The sequence below is a fragment of the Sinocyclocheilus anshuiensis genome, unplaced genomic scaffold, assembly GCF_001515605.1.
Source record: "Sinocyclocheilus anshuiensis isolate Anshui unplaced genomic scaffold, SAMN03320099.WGS_v1.1 scaffold366, whole genome shotgun sequence".
In the NCBI taxonomy this organism is placed as follows: Eukaryota; Metazoa; Chordata; class Actinopteri; order Cypriniformes; family Cyprinidae; genus Sinocyclocheilus; species Sinocyclocheilus anshuiensis.
Genome location: NW_015547673.1, coordinates 705,400 through 726,138, shown reverse-complemented (window position 1 = coordinate 726,138; position 20,739 = coordinate 705,400). Strand labels below are relative to the sequence as shown.

The following is a 20,739-nucleotide window of genomic DNA, read 5'->3' as shown; positions in this document are numbered from 1 at the left end:
TGAGGTGTGTACGCGCTCTGGCGTAGTTTACGTTAATGGGTGTGTTGATATCCAGCCGAAGAGCAATCAACCATAACTTCAGGCGAGCAGGCTCAGAAGTTGGGAATACGTGGAAAGTCACCACTCCCGAATGAGTTCGCGCGAGAGAACGTAATCTTTTAGTTTTAAGTCGGTTTGAACAATTCGGATAAGCGCAAGTAAGTACCATTTTGATTAGCCGTCGTACCTACAGTGACTGCACTGTGTAAACAATGAGTGACGTATACGCGCGAGAGATCACTTCCGGCGCTTGCGTAAACTACACCAGAGCGCGTACACACCTCATGCACCGGATGCGTGCGCGCGCTCAAAGCAGTTGGACATAGTGGTGTATTAGAGGTAAAGAATTATATAAATACTGTTCGGTTTCTGGCACAAACCGATCGTTTCGTGTCTTAGGACATCAATGTGTCGTCACGAGCCGCAGGGTTCAATTTGGATTTGTCTGTGCATGTTTTTTTTACTCTCATAGATTTTGTTACCATTGCCATGCATTATACGACTGATAGACTGCAACGGTTAAAGTTAAAAATCATCATATGTGTTCTACTGAAGAAACAAAGTCACCTACATCTTGGATGTCCTGGGGGCAAGCAGATAAACATCAAATTTTCATTTTTGGGTGAACTATCCATTTAAGTATAATTTTTGCTAGAAGGAAAAATAAAAACAAGAGAGGTTGTTTCATCATATCAAATCATCCTCTCAATGCAAAGTGAAATAAAATTCATAAAATGTTTTGTCAGATAGTCATATAAAAGTTTGGTTAAAGGGGGAAAACAAATCAAAATGCAATGGCACAGGTCAAAAATATCTAGTCAACAATTAAAATGCAGCACAGTGGAACACAAAAAAATATTCCATGCTTTACTCCATCCTTTACCCTTGTGCCATCCCATATGACTTTATAGCATGACTTTATATATGAAGATAAACACATGCAAAGATTTTTGGACAAAATCTGTGATCTGTGGATCTGTGGGCCATTTTTTGGGTGTGGATCACTTATATGTATATTTAATGTAATACATTTATATTTTATTCTTAAGTGTTTTTAAAGAAGATAAAATAGAAATTGCCTTGCCCTCCCGAATGATTTGTAGGTGCGCTAGATTTGAGTTCAGTATATGAACTCAAAAAAATGTATAAATCCTGCGAACTACTCAAACTTAAATAATTATAAAGCTTATTAGCAATGTTCGGTCAGTCTACCCTCCTCAGACTCGCAAAAGTGTCTGAAAATGTAATAACAATTCATTAAGAGTATTTACAGATCAAAATAATGACAAAGGCCATACCTCCAATTATGCAGTCAATATAGAATTCAAAATACTTGTTACAAATAATCAAAATATTATTTTACACCCAAATGAACAATAATGCAAATTCTAATTCTACAGGATAAATAAAATTGTTAATTCATCTACATTACAAAAATAATACTATTACATCTAAGCAGTAAATAATTCAATTAATAAAAAAAAAAAAAAAATCAATAAAAAGCAAGAAAATTGTTTTCCATGATATCTCCGTTTATATCTTGTGTTTTTGCTTCGGTTTGATAGAAATTAAAGTTTCGCATTGAAACACAGGTGACTTACAGTCTACAGTGTATATACACCAGAATATAATGCTGCGGTCACGGGGTTTGTTGGCAGCAAATGAAGAATATGTGTGAGAGTTGGCGAGCGTATGTGTCTGAGATGCCTGGCCATATAAGCATGCTTGTGTCAGGGTGTTTACTGTACATGCGTGTTTTTGTTGGACATGCATGTGTGTGTTTTGGTTCAGCGTGTGTGTTGGCGAGGGTGTGTGTGACAAGAGTGTGAGTGAGGGCTGTTTTCATTGGATGCACGAGTGGATTTCATTTTGTATGGCTGTCTGTGAATGTGTGATTAGTGACTGTCATCACAATGACTCATTTCATCTCTGCTTTTGCATTTCTTCACAGAAATCTGAGCAACAATCGTATCCGCGTCCTGAAAAATGGCTCCTTCACTGGCTTGTACTCCCTCGAGAAGCTGTAAGTAAACCTCTTTCTCGTCATCATCATCTTCATCACCATTGCAAGGCTTAGTGGTTTCTTTGATGTATGTCAAGGTTGGCCGTTTTGATTCATTGCGGAGTCAAATGCTAAAACATTAAAACGAGCGAATGATTACTCAACAGATAACATGTAACATCACCAGTAATGGATTTAAAGGGGTCATATGATGTTACATTTACATTTAGTCATTTTGCAGACGCTTTTATCCAAAGCGTCTTTGCAACTTTACAGATCTTCTTTATGCACCAAGGGCTTATAACACTCCAAAGAGAAAGGAAAAATTGAAATAGCATCATATGACCCCTTTAAAATAAGGTAACAACATAAAAACACATACAAGTTTGGCATCAAAAAGATACTTTTATAGATATGTATACTTTCATTCAGTAAGGATGCATTAAATTGATCAAAAGTGATAGTAAAGACAAATATAATGTTACAAAAGATTTATATTTTGAATAAATGCTTTTCTTTTGAACTTTCTATTCATCAGAGAATCTTAAAATATATATATACAGTATGTCTTGGTTTCCACAAAAATATTAAGCATCACAGCTGTTTTTAACATTGATAATAATAAGAAAGACTTAAGACTGGAGTAATGGCAGCTGAAATTTCAGCTTTGATAACAGAAATAAATTACATTTTGTAATATATCGAAAGAGAAAGCAGTTATTTTAAATTGCAATAATATCTAACATTATTACTGTTTTTACTGTATTTTTGACCAAATATATGCAGCCTTGCTGAGCATAAGAGACTTTCAAAAACATTAAGAAACATTCAAATCGAACTGACCCCAAACTTTTGATCACTGAAAAATATAAAAACATATAGGCTATCACATTTATTTATTTATTTGACCATACATTCAAACTTTAAAGGAATATTTTGGGTTATTTTCATTAATGTCTACGACAGCATGTGTAGTAAATGGTTCAGCACAGATGATAGTTTTGACTCATTCTTCATTGTGTATGAATGAATGAGAAACAGTAAATATATTTATAATCCAAGTTTAGCAGGCGGGGAACACAAATATATGCTTAATTACTGTTTAAAATAAAATTAAAATTAGAATCACTTACCCAATCTGTGCTGTATGTGCAAAATCATATCCAATGTTTCAGCAGATGTCATGAGCATCTGAAAGAGTGACTTTCACTTGTTTTTTGTGTGATCGTAAAATATTGTTTACGTGGATTTCAGCAAACTCCACCCACAGAAATGACATCACCCTAGTAAAAAAGAAATATATTTAAAATGCTTTTATTTCATACTAAGTATAGTTCAAATCTATTAACATATTTATTGACATATCGCTCGAGACATACTGATATAAAAATTATAATTAAAGTTTATTTGGAGTACTTGTGCACAATGCATATTTCTTAATATTAAGCCTAAAATGTGTTTTAATGCCACTATCGATGAGGATTCTATGATCTTTGAGTAATATCGGTCTTTAAATGCAAGATATTTAAAGTGTACCTGAAGTATACTTGCAATAGCTCCACTTTAGCACATTCAAGTATACTTCAGTTCCTTTTTAGTTGGGCTTCAGCACTACTTACGCACAATATAATGCATTAAGTACAAAATTACTTGTTCCAATTTAGCAGACTTGAAGTATGTCAGTTTAGTATACTAAAAGTACAAAGTTGCAGGGTATTTTTATTAAGCACATAAATATGTAAATGTATGTGCAGTATACTTAGCATGAAATACATTTATTTCAAATGCATTTTAGTTTATTTATTTTTCACTAGGGCACTGATGCATAAACAAAAGTACATCTGATTAGAAAAGCAGTCCCACTGCTAAAAGACAATTGAGACATTGACAGATCAAGTATAAAAAATAAATAAATATATAAATAAAAATAAAAGTTTTAAAGTGCTTTAGCAACATCTCAAGAATCAAATTTGACCTTTTAAGGCCACCGATCTGCTTACCCGCAAAACATCTGTTGGCCTATGTGTTTACTGTATATTTCCTCTTTGCTTAAAGCTGCAGTACATAACTGTTGCCTCTCTATCGCCATCCCTTTTTTGAAACATAAAAATGCTTACGATTAAAAGCAGCCATCGAGATGACAAGTTTAAAACCTAAGAACAAGCTACAAATGCTCCACAAACACACGCTATACAGTAGCCGGTTCTTCCTCTGTCTGTTTACGGACGTGATGTCCATGCAATGATGAATGCTTTCAAACAGATGAATGATGTCAATTTTCCGTAAAATCGGACCTGACACCTTAAATTATAAATCATTGTTATAAGCTTTAAGGAGACAGTTTTGAACACTGATGTTTTATGTACAAACTGCAGCTTTAAATACAAGTGCAAATTATTGTCAAAAACAAAAACATTCTACTTTATTTAGAAAATAATCAGGAATATTTCTCAGATTTTCATACTGAATATTGAAGTTAACGCTGACAGGGAGCTGTTTGCTGCTGTCTGTGAGTGTGATGCTGCAGTAGGGAGGATGAGCCGGTACGCGAGACTATCACAGAAGGAGTCTCATTACACCTCCATATATCACTCTGTGAAGAACCGCTCAGTCTGGAGAGATAACAGAGGAGGTGGAGAGGAGGCTGCCAGGGACTGAAGGAGGAAGAAATATATTGTGTTGCTGATTGACCTGCAGTATTGGTGTATGATACTGAAAGCTACAGTAGGCCATATTATTTTCTAATAAAACTGTTTTGTAGCTCTTTTGTAGCCTGCATATATAAAAATGGTAATACGGTACCTTGGCTAAAAAAAACATAATACTTTTAGTGGGCTAATACATATTTTCTAACTCTAAATATTGTTTATTGTGAGTGTATGTGGCAACACGTGTGTTTGATGTGTGTGTGTGTGTGTGTGTGTGTGTGAGGTCATTATTGTGTGCACATGTGTGCGCTCGTGTTCATGTGTGCACGTGTGCAGTGATTAGCCGTGTGTGTGTAAGACAGGGCTGCTCTCTGTATGTAGGTGTTTGTTTGGGGTAAAAGGATCTGATTTGCTTGTTTTTGCAAGTGCAGACAAGACCCCCGGGGAGCTGCGGAGGTCAAAGGTCAGAGAAACTGGAGCCGTGCCCGCAAACAGGCGCTCGTACCTGGGATTGTAGTTAAACCAGGCTAGGATGAGGGGAAGGGCAGTTTCAGTACACTCTTAAGAAAAATGGTTCTAAACAGTACCAGAAAAGTGTTCTTCGGCTTGTAACAATAGCAGAACCCTTTTTAGTGCTAAAAATAACCTTTTTTATAGGGTTCCATATAGAACTGAAGTAAAACAAAATAGAAACTGAAAATAGTGAAATGAAGACCAAGTTTCTGTAAATACTGTATTTTCATAATCCTCTGTGATGCCTGTAAGTTCATCATTATGTGTATTTTGGTGTGATTGAGTGGCCGTTTCTCTCTGCAGATGACGAGGTTGTAGGATGTGGCATCATCTGAAATACACAATTTAGTTCAGAGTTACAATGCGTCTCCTTCCATTTGTTTTTGTAAAAACAAAACAAAAAAAGGACCATAAATTAAATATTTTTGTTACTTAGTGGTGAAGTGGATAGAAGTATCCTTAATTGAACAGGGCTGGTCACACTTACATGTTCTCTTAAGAGAAAAATACATGATTTGTAAGAAACCATGTTACAATTCGAAAGTTAAAAATTATAGACATTTTAAGAAATAAATAATTTACCTGCTGAGAGTGTGTTGACAGTCTGTGTAGTTGGATAGCTGAACTCCAGAAAATCAGTAGGCCTAATGATCCATCTTTTTTAGAGTGTAGCCTCTGTTAGTAATAAAAAGTATTTAAAAACTAACAATATGGATTATAAATTCAATGTCTCTGTTACTTATTTGGTGGAGAAGAGGAGTTTCCTCAGCCAGAGCTGCTCACACTTATATGTGATCAAAAAAGAAGAGAAAAGAACATGTTTGTTTGAAAACCAGACACAATTTTAAAGTTAAATTTGTATATAAATTTAAGAATTAAATCAATTTACCTGTTGAGAGTGTGTTGACAGTCTGTTGGATGGCTGAGCTCCAGAAAATCAGTAATGAGGCATCTTAGAGTGTAGCCTTGGTTAGGGTTTTACATTAAAACAACAACAACAATAACCACAACAGCAGCATGTTGTGTGAATTATGTTTTTATTGCCATGCAAAATGATCAGTGCTCTTAACAACAGTTATTAGCTGAATACATTAATGAATGACAATTGACATTGAACATGAATAAATTCATAAATAAATAAAACACAAAATAAGAACAAAAAATAGATGTGATGAAGACCAAGTTTCAGTGAAACAATCACAATCCAGTCAATATGATGCCTTAAGTCCATCATTTTGGTGTGATTAAGTAGCGATTTTTATCTGTAGATGATGAGGTTGTAGGATGTAATACATCTGAAATACACAATTGAGTTTAGAGTTACAGTGTGTCCATGTGTTTGTGTAAAAACAATTATGCTTATGAAGGCCAAAAGCACAAATGGACAGTATGTGAGCCCTTCACAATCTTAAAAGAAAAAGGTGATATAAAGTCATGGGATAGTTTTAATATTTATTGTGACTGGGTATGTTTATACATAAACCAAAGTAATAATAAAAAAAAAAAAATAGAAAATTTGGACTTCAAATTTTGGGCTACCATCCACTCCCATTATAAAAGCTTGGAAGAGCCAGGATGTTTTTTAATATAACTCCGATTGTATTCGTCTGAAAGAAGAATGTCATATACACCTAGGATGGCTTGACGGGAGTAAATCATGGGGTAATTTTCATTTTTGAGTGAACTATCCCTTTAAGTACACTTTAAGTTAAGTGGCCTTTCATTATCGATTGAAAATCATTATATTATTTACAGATATGGTTTTCTTAAAAACTTTTAACCCTCCTATCACTTTAAAAAAAAACTGTATAACCCTTCTGCAGTCCTGGGTCAGTTTTGACCTGGTGAAACGTACATTTATAAACCAGTCACAACTTATACATAAATAAAATATTTTTCAACTAAAACCATATTGTGTCTGATCAGTAACTTCTCATTAATGCGTAAATGTGCAACAATTTCAGTTTTGAATGTTACTGTTTTACTGTTATTTGATGTGTTTTACTGTTATTACTGTGTTTTACTGTTATATAGGAATTCTTTGACATTTCTAATTTTACAAGAACAACAGCAAAACCACTGTAATGCGAGAAAAAATATGTATCTGTCAACATTCAAGAGAATTTTCAATATCTTATAATATGAAATTTATAAGAACATATAAACTGATAATTATCAGTATTAACTCCATTGGAATTAATGGAATTTCATTAAACTCCTTATAACTCATGCTGCTCAAAAAAGTCCAAACTTCTTTTTTCTAAAAAATACATTAAAGTTTTTTTTTTCTTACTAAAAACTATGGATGTCTTACCGTGTTAATTTTGACAGGCATTTTTGATTTAGTCTTAGTCTTTATCTTGAGATGAAAATGCTTAATAGTCTTAGTCACATTTTAGTCATTTGAGTCTTTCATAGTTTTAGTCGACAAAAAGTCATTGCATTTTTGTCAACTTTTAGTCATTACTTTTAGTCAAACTGCAGTTACCAACATTCATTTTGGTAGCTATTTTATATGTAGTCTTCAAACAAAAATAGTCATTAATTCTTCTCTCTTTAGACCAAATCAATTAAACTTATGAGAAATTTGAATCAAGGATTGAATTTGGAAAAACTTGAATAAATGATGACAATTTTTATTTTTGGGTGAACTATCCCTTTAAAGAGACTGTTTCGTAACACGCTTAAGTATACTTTTAAAAAGTGCACTTTGTAATAATGTCAAATTCAAAGTTACATTTTAAATCATTTGTTCAATAATATTTTATCATGCTCTAAAGCAGTACACTTATTTTGATGTTTCGATTAACATACTGAAGCACTGAAGTAACTGTAGTGTGTCATGCACTATTAAAGTTAATATATTTTAAATGTACTAAATTGCAACTTCATCATTACAAATATATGACACATACCGGACTTTAAAATAGATTTTAGTTTACCATAAATGCTTGTCAGTACATTCGGCAGTACACTTTAATCATATTTCAAAGACAATAGAAGTAATTATGAAATTACATATAAAAATGTACTTAAGTCCAATTTAAGTGTGGCTCTCTAGCACTCTAAAGTTCAGCTAATTTAATTTTTTATTTAACAGCCAGTTACATTTTTGAAAATGTTACATTCAGTTCACAGTTTATTTTCATTTTTTTAAGGTGCACTTCTTTTTCACAAGGGATGTACATTTTGAAGTATTGATAAATCAGATTAGTTTGCTCATGAGAACCTGATTATAGTTGGTTGTATAATTTGTAACAAATAAATTTCCCAGCATGCCCTGGGTCTCAGCCTCCTGCGGAGTGACAGGTCTGTGTGATGTGTGTATGTGTACTATTGTTACATTGTTTATTCTTGTTTTAATTCAACGGCTCTGTGTGTGTGTGTGTGTGTGTGTATGTGTGTGTGTGTGTGTGTGTGTGTGTGTGTGTGCACATATCTCTGTTCATTGTTTCCAGCTTGTGAGTGTGTGTGTTGGTGTGTGTGTGTGTGTGTGTGTGTAGTGTAACATGCTGCCGGGAGTTTATCTTATCTGTGCAGTCTGTGCAGCAGTCATCCCAGGACAGGGTAATCTTGCTGCTCTCTCTATAGCCCAAAAACTGCTGCCTATGTCAAATTCATGTCTAGAAGTGTTGTTATATTAATATTAATCACAGATCTGACTGCTAACACATTTACTGTAACTTTCTTCTTTTCCTCTCTCTCAATTCAAAGGGTGTGTTATCAGTGGAGCAGTATTTCACTGAAGTGATGTCAAAGCATTCTTTATCATGACATGTATGTTATTGATATGACACAAAAGAAAACTGCAGCACTTCATCTTTCTGTCTGGTTGTGTTTTCTCATCCCATGTGATGTGTGCTGTACACCCTATTATGGAAATCTCTCTCAAACTGTTCTGGCATTGCTTCAAGACTCCAAATATTGTCTAAACAGCCGTCTTCTTCTCTCTTTTTTTCTCTGTATACTGTATACTCTTAAGGCGTGTGTCCCTGTGAAATCACACATAACATGATGGAAAATAATCCCCCAGATTATTTAATTTAATTCTGAAGTGTCAAACTCATTTTAGGTCACAGGCCAGATTTTATTTGTTAAACCATGGTGAACCGATGGAGAAAACATGCACAATACATTCTCCTTATGAAGTCCTGAATCAACTGTTGTTTTAATATCTTATTTTGGGGGAAACAACAGGGAAGCTCATGGACTAATTTTTCTCATTTTAGATTACTATATACAGTGCTGCTTGAAAGTTTTTGAACCCTTTAGAATTTTCTATATTTCTGCATAAATATGAGCCAAAACATAATCAGATTTTCACACAATTCCTGAAAGTATAGACAAAGAGAATCCAATCAAATAAATGAGAGAAAAATATTTTCTTTGTCAGTTATTTATTCAGGAAAATTATCCAATAATACATATCTGCGAGTGGCAAAAGTATGTGAATCTCTAGGATTAGCTGTTAATTTGAAGGTGAAATCAGAATTCATCTGTTCCGAGGTGTTTTCAATCAGTGAGATGACACTCAGGTGTCAGTGTGTGCCCGGTTTTATTTAAAGAACAGTGATCTATCAAAGTCTGATCATGTTTGTGCAAGTGAATAATGGCACGAACAAAGAAGATCTCTGAGGACCTCCAAAAAAGAGTTGTTGTTACTTATCAGGCTGGAAAAGGTTACAAAACCAGCTCTAAAGAGTTTGGACTCCACAGTCAGACAGATTGTGTACAAATAGAGGAAATTCAAGACCACTGTTGCACCCTCGCCAGAAGTGGTTGACCAACAAAGATCACTCCAAAAGCAAGACTTGTAATAGTCAGCGAGGTTTCATAGGAACCCAGGATAACTTCTAAGCAACTGAAGGCCTTTCTCACATTGGCTGATGTTAATGTTCATGAGTCTATCATCAGGAGAACACTGAACACCCATGGTGCGCATGGCAGAGTTGCAAGAAGAAAGCCACTGCTCTCCAAAAAGAACATTGCTGCCCATCTGCAGTTTGCTAAAGATCATGTGGACAAGCCAGAGGAATACTGGAGAAATGTTTTGTGGATGGATGAGACCAAAATAGAAATTTTGGGTTTAAATGAGAAGCGTTATGTTTGGAGAAAGGAAAACACTGCATTCCAGCATAAGAACCTTATCCCATCTGTGAAACATGGTGGTGGTAGTATCGTGGTTTGGGCCTGTTTTACTGCATCTGTGCCAGGACGGCTTTCATTGTCATTGATGGAACAATGAATTCTGAATTATACCAGCAAATTCTGAAGGAAAATGTCAGGACATCTGTCAGTGAACTGAGTCTCAAGAGAAAGTGGGTCATGCAGCAAGACAACGACCCCAAGCACACAAGTCGTTCTACCAAAGAATGGTTAAAGAAGAACAAAGTTCATGTTTTGGAATGACTGAGTCAAAGTCCGGACCTGAATCCAAATGAAATGTTGTGGAAGGATCTGAAGCAAGCAGTTCATAGGAGGAATCCCACCAACATCGCAGAGTTGAAGTGGTTCTGTACTGAGGAATTGGGCTAAAATTCCTACAAGCTGTTGTGCAGGACTGATCAGCAGTTACAAGAAACGTTTAGCTGCAGTTATTGCTGCAAAAGGGGGTCAGACCAGATACTGAAAGCAAAGATTCACATACTTTTGCCACTCACAGATATTTAACACTGGGTCATTTTTCTCAATAAATATATGACAAAGAAAATATTTTTTCTCATTTGTTTGATTGGATTCTCTTTGTCTACTTTCAGGACTCTGATTATGTTTAGATGATTCGAAAATCTGATTATGTTTTGGGTCATATTTATCCAGAAATATAGATAATTCTAAAGGGTTCACAAACTTTCAAGCAGCACTGTATATGAAATTGCAAATTATCAATAGGGTTTTGCACATTCATTTGTCCATTATGTGTCTGTTAGATTTAACCCAAGTGAATTTTGAAGGCAACTTCCAATTTTCCAAATAAGGATTTCTATCTTTGTTATTGGTAACACATTTAATATTTACTAGTCGCAGAGGATTTGCTTTAAACTGAAGACAGATTATATTTCTGTACACTCTTAAAAATGCAGCACTGGGTTGTATTTAACCCAGCATTTTTTAGAGTGTACAACACAAGCATTATTAGCCTTTTCCATACACTGGTTTTTATTTTTCTATAACTGGTTTTTAAGTTTATTTTTCAGGGTTGGTAAGAATTTTATTTTTATTTATTATTATTATTTTACATTTAATTTAATTAACTATAATTTATAATTATATTATAATTATATTATTGTTATTATTATTATTTTAAGAATTCTCTTAGTCTCACCAGGGCTGCGTTTATTAGATCACAAATAAAACAGTAATATTGTGAAATTACAATTTGCACTGATTTATATTTATATAAAATGTTTGAATTTTCAGCATAATTTTCAGCATCGATTACCAATCTTCAGTGTCACATGATCTTTCAGAAATCATTCTAATATGCTAATTTGATACTCAAGGAACATTTCTGTTTATTATCATATATTCTGTAGTATTATTATATATTATGTTGAAAATGTTTGTGCTGGTTAATATTTTTGTGGAAACGGTGATATGGTGATGATTTTTTTTCATGATCCATTTATGAATATAAAGTTTAATTTAATTTAATTTAATGCATTCTTACTGAATAAAAGTAATATATATATTTTTTTAAATCCTACTTACCACAAACTTTTAAACAGTTGCATAAAAAATGCAAATCTCCTTCCCAATCTACTCTGACCATTAAGTAAGCTGTAAAAACAGGTCATTTGGAACACATCACAGTTATGAGATGTTAACACAGGTCCAATCATATTTATATATCAATGCTGCACCTTGATTAACAATATAATTAAACTTGAGGTAATAGTGAAAAATGTTTTATTATTGTTTTTATTGAGTCTCCTTCGTCATAATGTGCCATCTTGACCTTCAACCGCACATCCCACAGGTGTGACAACTAGCATGTTCTCTCTGCAGTTTTCACACTCTTAGATATTCTGAAATTAATTTCCTTTAGTATGCGCCTCTATAAGGACAGCAATCTAGTATTACAGTAGTGCCGGAGGGCAGGAGGAGAGGCCGGCATTGGTTCTCTAGTAGCTCCTCACACAGTCCTCCCTTTCATTAAAGCAGACCTCCTCAAAGAAAAGAAGTCCTTCATAGCTCGCCAAACCACCCAACTAGAGCGATGTTTAGCCATGTTTGTTTTATACCCTTATAGAACACAGCGGGCTGATGTAGGATGTCGTGAAGGCCACATGTTAGTGCATGTGTGCGAGTGTGTCTTTGTGTTGTCTTGGCTTTCATTCACATACTCACAAGCATGTTATATGAAAAGAGCAATTTTCACCTGAACCCAAATACACACACTCAGCCAAACCCACGCTTTTTCCCTTGATCTACTAAATTAAATTTTCCACCCAGCGCCGTCCCTTAAAACGGCACACAGCCACATAGACACGTACACACACACATCCTGTAATGAGGCTGGCCCCTACTAACGAGCGGCGACCCTAACGAATGTGTGAACAGATCACAGCGGCCTGTCCAGCACTGATTTGAGCAGAGCTAATGAGAATAATGAGAGAGAGAGAATGAAGATTTACAAGCTGATAGAGTGAAAAGCATGAGGAAAAAGTAGGTGCAAAATGTAGTTTCATAAATAGAGGAGAGAAGGAGAGAGACCTTGACTCTGTTATGTGTCTTCTGTCTTTTATAATGTAAAGATTTGATATGAAACGATAGACAGACAGATAGACATACAGATACGATACATACATAGATAGATAGATAGATAGACAGACAGACAGACAGACAGACACGATACGATACGATAGACAGATAGTCAGACAGATAGATATGATATGATGGATTGATAGACAGACAGATAGACAGACAAATCTACACAGTTCTTAGATGAATAGGATTCTTTGAAAATATCTACTTTTGTGTTTTTGCAATATGATGGTGATAAGGTGACGTGTTATTCCTTTAAAATGCCTGCTATACAAAGTTAAGAAAACATGCTTGTTTATTGAGAGTGTCCCAACCCTGTCCTTATAATTTAATGTGGGTCCATTATGCTGTGTTTGGAATTAAGATTAACATTGTTTCCAGTGAAGTTAAGGATATGACCGTATCCAGAGTGGGAGCTGTGTGTGTGTGTGTGTGTGCTGGTCATTGCTAAGCTCATGGCCCTCTTATAAAATCTGAAGGGCAGTGGCAGTGGCAGTGAATTTAACCATCTTTTCCCTAATAAACAAAGCTAGAGAAAGACAGATGTGGATTCAATCAGCTTCTTATGCGATTAAAAGTCCAGCAATCCTGCACGGATTAACTCAAGAATAATACTTTAAAGAGAAATAAATAAGATAAATAAATAAGAAATAAATAAAACAGATCACAGTGAGACAAAAATAAATCTTAAGGACAAACAATATGTTCATTTCTGTGTTGGTGATGTATTTTAAATTCAAAGATGGTTCACAACCCATTTTACTTCTATAATCTGACATACCCTTGTGAAAAAGAAGTGTGTTTAGTTGTGCTGAACGTACACGTATAGAAAGTATAATAGTAAAATAAAATAGAAAATAAAATAAAATATTGAAATAAAAGGCCACTTAAAGGGTTAGTTCACCCAAAAATGAAAATTACCCCATGATTTACTCACCCTCAAGCCATCCTAGGTGTATATGACATTCTTCTTTCAGACGAATACAGTCGGAGTTATATTAAAACAATGTCCTGGCTCTTCCAAGCTTTATAATGGCAGTGAATGGGGGTTGAGATTTTGAAGGCCAAAAAAGTGCATCCATCCATCATTAAAAGTACTCCATATGACTCCAAGGGGTTAATAAAGGCCTTCTGAAGTGAATCGATGCATCTGTGTAAGAAAAATATCCATATTTAAAACTTTATAAACCGTAATCTGTAGCTTCTGCTAACTGCCGTACGTGTGTTCACGAGAGAGTGACATTCCAGTGAATGACGTAGGACGTAGGCGTACACCTAGGATGGCTTAAGGGTGAGTAAATCATGGGGCAATTTTCATTTTTGGGTGAACTATCCCTTTAAGTGTACTGCTTTTTTTTGCACCAAAAAAAGGTCCAATAGTTGTAAAAATCACACTCTGTGAAACACACTCAATTTCAAGGGGCGTTTCCTCTTGCAGAAACGAAAGTAAATGCCCAGTGCTGTGACTGGCTAAATTTATAGCACTTTGTGTTTTGATACTCAAGATGGCAAATGCTGGGATAGAGCCATATACATTTTAAAAGTATGCTAAAGTGTGCTTCTTTTTCACAAGGGTATTTTCAAATTAAAAGGACACTCAATGAGAAATAATGTAGGGTGACCTTAATTTTATGATTGGGTTGTAAAAAAGTGGGCGTTACGTATTACAATGCGTCCATGTGGTTGAAATATGAGGGAATATAAAAGGGATGTGTGATGTCATTACATTTCAATCAAATATTACAAGAAACAACTTTTTTGTGTGTGTGCTTGGGATACCATGCAAATAAAATAGTGCATAATAAAACCAGAAATTTGTGGATATTACTTGAGGGTAAATTTTAATTTGACCTTGAATCTAAAGCTGAATTGTACAAATTAATTGGCGCTACTTTCAACAAATGGCTAATTAACTTGCAAAAATAAAACGTGCAATTTTGAAACGTGAATTTTTCATGAACTCTCCCCTCATCTTTCACTGGTCAACCAAATAGATAGCCCCACCCCCAAACTCATCCCATTGGTTGAGCTGTTGCTGTGTCAGATTGTTCAGGATGCTCAAACAAACAGAACGCTTTGAAAGTACCACAGTATTTACACGCTTCAGGGAAATCTGGTCTCTGTATATAAAATTGAAATAGAAGAACGTTCCTCAAAACTGAAAAAATTACACACTTCAGCTGTAATATCATAATACAAGTTTGACAGAAGTTTGACTAGACATGGTTTGACCGGACTAGATTACCTTGGCCTCACTGTTTACACAAATACTCCTCAAAACCCCTTCGCAGCACAACAACAGTCCAAGTTCTTCTTCCAGAGTTCATTTGGAGTTCTTGTTGAGATGTTGAGCCGATGAGCATGCATAAAAGCAGGGACTGAATATTCAGTTTCTGGAGTTGTCTCAGGCTTCATATCCAGTAGCGATGTGGTGAAGAAAGTGTTAAAGGAATGGGACAGAGCAGGACCAGAGGAGTGTGTGAGGAAGAAGAAGGGGGGCAGACTGCTGGAGTTGATAGACTCCAGATGTGACTATTAGATAAACTCAAGGCAAGGGGTGTGTTGTGAGTGTGTGTATGTGTGTTAGTGTGGGTGTGTTTATGTTGCTAGCGGGACCCAAAAGCGTCTGGGCTTTTCACGAAATGCAAAAGCAGGACGGAGTGACAGAGTGTACATTCACACCGAAAAATCGCTGAAAGAGCAGACAAGAGTAGTTTTGGGAGGGCATTTTTACCGTGTCTGTGAAATGCACAGCTGAAACTGTACGTGTTTCCTTCTTTCACATCCACAAGAAATCCTTTCCATTTTGTCCCCCTAAAGCCCAGACTGACTGGATCTCAAAGTCCACCCACATGCAGCTGTGTTCACACATAGCCTGTCATTGTGTTAATTCAGTCATATTGTGCTCTGTGCTGTCAGAGAGCTGTTTCTTTGTGCTCACACTGGCCTAGTGACAGCGTTTCAGTGCTCTGCTCTTAAAATATTGTGTGCCGGCCCAACATGCAGGGCTTTCAATTGATAAACGCATTTTTTCCCAACATATTAATAGTTGGACTTATGCAAATTGCTGCAGAATTTCTGTAATTGTGTGGGGTTCCAGAAGTAAAAATTCCATTCATTTTCTCCATTGGGGAACTGATTTTTAAATATAGCCATATAAACTTTTAAAGACCTACAGTGAGGTACTAGATTTTTAATTGATTTGATATGCTTATTGTCAGGCCTCAGTGTAAACATCTACATTACCCATGATTCTACAATGAAATCTCCAGCAAATACATGCCAAAAGAGCTCTCAGCGAATGTCCACTCCCATGATGCACTGCAAATGACCAAAATTCTTAAGTATTTGTATATATAAACATGTTTTGCAATAAACTTAAAATGTTGTTTCTATACATACCCTTGTGAAAAGGATCTTAAGCATATATTATTATATAAAAAACAACAACTTGCAGATAAATAAATAAATAGATACAATTTTAAACAATTTGTTATTTTGATTTTGAGTTGGACATGACTGAAAGTGATGATGTCTGAGTGGGTGAAATGTTTATTTTGTAATTAGTTTTCCCGTTTGTCCTCATAAAAGGTGGCCATTATTGCATTGACAGGTTGATCAGCCAATCATAGATTGATGATAATTTTTTTTCTCTTGTTTATATGTCGCATGTTGTATTCCTTATTTTTAAGTTGCTTTGTAAAAAGGCATCTGCTAAATGAATGAATGTAAATACATATCATGCAAATGTGTGTGTACACTGTGTTCTGTGTGTGTATTCTGGTCAGTCTGTGGCTATCAGATGAAACACATATGCTCAGATTGTTCATGCTCAGATAATGATATGAAGTAAAACTGGATTTTGACATTAGTTTTCTTCTACATTTTTGGGTCCCTTCAAATGATTTGACAGCAAACCGCTTTCCAGAGTCCAATTGAAGCAACATCCTAAAAGCATAAATGGTCATTTTTTAATACATGTGCCTAATTTATTTCTGGAAATGCACATGCTTTAAGCACAGGGTTGAGCAATTTTCCACAATTCCGGTCCCAACGTTTATCTTGGCGTAGTACCTTCCCTCTGCCATTGAACAAATATATAATCAACATTAACCACAGAAATGCAACTCTTCAAAAGTGCACTTCTTCTTCATAAGTTTACTGAAAAAAATTATAAAGTAAACAGTCTGGACTTCACATTACACGTGTATTCAATTCAAGCTCTTGAAATATGCTAGATATTTCAATCTAAAATGGCCAGTCCTGAATTAGATGTAAATATATATTGTTTCCATTTATCTGATTAATAAAATTATGACATTGACATTTTACACATGCATTTTCAGATTAGGTTCATTACGTGTGCATTGGTTTTCAAATGGATGATCATTTGCAATCATTTCAGTACAAATAAAAGTGAAATGTTGCCTTTGACTCAGGATAGACTGGATAAAGGAAAACTATTCCAATAATCTAAGGAAGGAGAGGAAAAGCAGGAAATGAGTTGGAAAAATAAGAAGCAGGCAGATCCAGATTTCCTGTTTGGGTAGGAGTGGGTCAGTGTTATAAGGACCCCATTGTGTAACATGCCCAGTGTGTGTGTTAGTGGCCATTACGGGTGTCACTTCTGCTCCCCCCACTCAGGACTCCAGCAGTAGGGGAAAAAACAGTGTTTAAAATAATAGAGAGAGAAAGGAAGCCATAAAAATAAACGAGAAACAACCTCTGTGCAGGGAAAGGAAATGACAAGCGCCACCGAAATGGCTTCCGCTATTTGCACCTAAATTTACAAAGCAACACACCTCACCATATTCCTCCCTGTATCAATGTGCCAGATTGCTACATTGCCTGAAAACCGGCCTAATGAACCATATAACTTGTCGGAAGAAATGCTCATTCTGATTAAGAACCTTAAGCTGTATATTTGAATGGATTTTTTTTCCTTCTATAGTTATGAAAAACAGCACAGCACCAGTCTCTGCTCTCAACCTGCAACTGTCCAAAAAATGTGAAAAGACCCATAATTATTATATCATTGTTTTGTTTTCATCATTATTATTATTGTTTTGGTGTCTTTTGTGAGGAATTTTGACACCATGTGGAATTCTGGAGATAAAAAAAAAGTCATTTATCTTTGTATTTTTAAATCAGTTACGCCAGAGTATCATTCTAGCAATTTGCCTTAAGCCATGTGATATGTTGCAGTTTATTTTTGAAATTATGGTTTTACTGTTACTCATCAATGACAATTTCCAATAACATTAAATCTAATTTGTCCAAAATTCTAAATAGAGCGCATAGAGCTTAACAATCTGGACCCAGAAATAAAAAAATTATAGTGAAATTGATTAACACTGATTTATTAAAATTTCAATACAGATCAATCTTGAGCTCTGAGGTTGTAAAGTGAAGACACAAATTAGTATGATTTCAACTTCAAAAAATCACCAAAATAGCAACAACACTACTCATAGTCCTGAGATCCAGAGGTCACCGTTACTATGTGAATTAAAATAGCTACTTATATTTTGTACGATTTGTATCTGAATATTTTAAAAATAAACTTTTTTTTGTTTGTTTTTAACTCACAATCAGTGAATTTTAAATCGAAAGTATTATATTGTACCATTGTTCTTTATTTGATTATAATGTTTGCAGTGCTTAATTGGATGAGTACTTCATTCCCTCATAAATTAAAATAGACAGTCTTGTCTTGTTTTCTTCTAATTTTCACATACTTTTTCGCTTCTTATCAACGTTTTTAACACTGTGATTTAATCTCAGAGCTGCTTGGTTTAGTTCAGGGATCTTTATTGAAGAATGTTTTGAAATCCCAGCATGACCGCTGAAAAAGTGCAAAGCAATCTATTGAAAAGCATAACTGTTTTACGAGGTGGGAATGTTGTATGAATTTGTACATGTGATTTGTACAGAAATGTACAATTATTAGAAAGAAATCAACTGTGAAGCTAAGTGGGATGTGGGATGTAAGCAGACTGTATAAAAATATGAAAATGAGATTGTATAAATTCATATGAGTTATCCATCAATTTGCAAAACGTAAAATAGTTATGAATTGCCATGAAAGTTTATACCCCAAATCTCGATGAAGAGTTCAAATACTGCAAAATGCTGTTTCAGGTCAGTGACTGAAGTGTGTCATAGGTTTCCCGTCCAAACATCTGCATGTTTGAATACCTATCATCATGTTCTTACATAAGGTCTTACTAAGACAGTCATAAGCCATGTGCTGGGGAAATTATTCCGCAGACTTTGGATAAGATTGTAAGTGATTTAAAGACACGGATCAAAAATCGTTCTTTATAAATCCTTTGTGAAGTTCATGAAGGTTCGTGGATCCCAACTGTGTGTAACTGCTCCAGAGTTTTAAAGATCCACTTGATGAGTGCAGTTTTCTGTCTTGTGTGGACGCATTTCCTGTTGAAACAGGAAGTTGGGCCTGGACGTATCAAACGGCTTTTGCCTTTTTTCATAGAAAGCCAAAGACATGAACATGATTTGCTATTTGCTGTGAGAAAAGCCCACTTTAGCACCTTTTTACAAAGAGTACTTATAACAGAAATAATATACTTTAAAAGAATATACTTCAGTGCAAATGTTTTCAGATGCTTAATTGCATGTTATTTGTAATTAAATGAAAATGTATTATAGTTTAAAAATCAGCTGAACCTTAGAGTGCTTTTTGATTCACATATGTACTGTAGTAAAAAAAGTATAGTAGTTTCTGTAGTAAGAAAAGTAAGACAGTAAATGTTAAATATGTAAATGTGCTAAGAGATCATTTTGTGAGCTTTAGGAATATATTACCGTACTAACAAACAGATTTAGAGCCATACGACTTCAGATTTCATGAGGTCTTTAATCACTCCAGCCATGCTAACATTGCGGTTCTGCAGTGTGTGTGTGTGTGTGTGTGTGTGAGAGAGAGAGAGCTCTCCAGACTTTAGGAAGAGATCTCTCCCTGTTCCACATTCCCCATCTGAGCGATAAGAGAGTGTCTGTGAGCCGTTGTGTTGATCTTCACACAGAGAGAGCACACTTTGCTCTGACCTTTACTCTAGCGGTGTGTGTGTGAGGAAACAGTGGGTAGAGTCTCTCTTTTCATCACAGTGCTAATGAGGGTGAGGACACGCTAGCCAGGAAACAGCTATTGTTCCCCGTCCAAGAGCACTGCTACTGGCACACACACGCATTTGTGAGCAGGTTCATTCAGCATTTCACATTCATAGACTGAAATACTCTACAATATGTCCTATTTACCCTGCTGTCGCACTCTTTTGTAGTCACAGGAATTCAAACACGTGTATTTAATAGCGCATAACTTTCTCCTGTGGTCACTTTCTCACCTTCTACCCTCTCCGTATATTGGCTCTGATAGCTATTAATGTGTCAATCATGCAGCACTCAGTGGGCCATACAGATGTGACAGGCCGCTTTACTGCATTCTCTCATGCCGGTGTTAATGTCTTGGTTCCCTGCAAATATATACAGCATATCTGTTATCAAGCTGTGTAATGTTCATGTTTATATTCAGCACATGATATCATGCTGCGTCGTTGTTTGCTGTAGTTTCAGCACCGATAGAGCTTTATGGATGAAGGACATTAGGAAAGAGAGGATGATTCATTGGTGGATTGCTTGTTTCTGTATCTATTCTATGTGTAGGAAATTTCACAGAGAGAGCACACTTTGCTCTGACCTTTACTCTAGCGGTGTGTGTGTGAGGAAACAGTGGGTAGAGTCTCTCTTTTC

The 20,739-nt window shown here is 35.3% G+C and overlaps 1 protein-coding gene across 1 annotated transcript in view; it reads left to right on the top strand.

Annotated features, from left to right (window-relative positions):
* adgra2 (adhesion G protein-coupled receptor A2) overlaps positions 1-20,739 on the top strand; it is a 74,480-nt gene that overhangs the window by 33,967 nt on the left and 19,774 nt on the right. Inside the window, exon 2 of the mRNA XM_016505243.1 lies at positions 1,991-2,062. Coding sequence (XP_016360729.1) covers positions 1,991-2,062 — 72 coding nt within the window. The remainder of the gene's footprint in view (positions 1-1,990; positions 2,063-20,739) is intronic.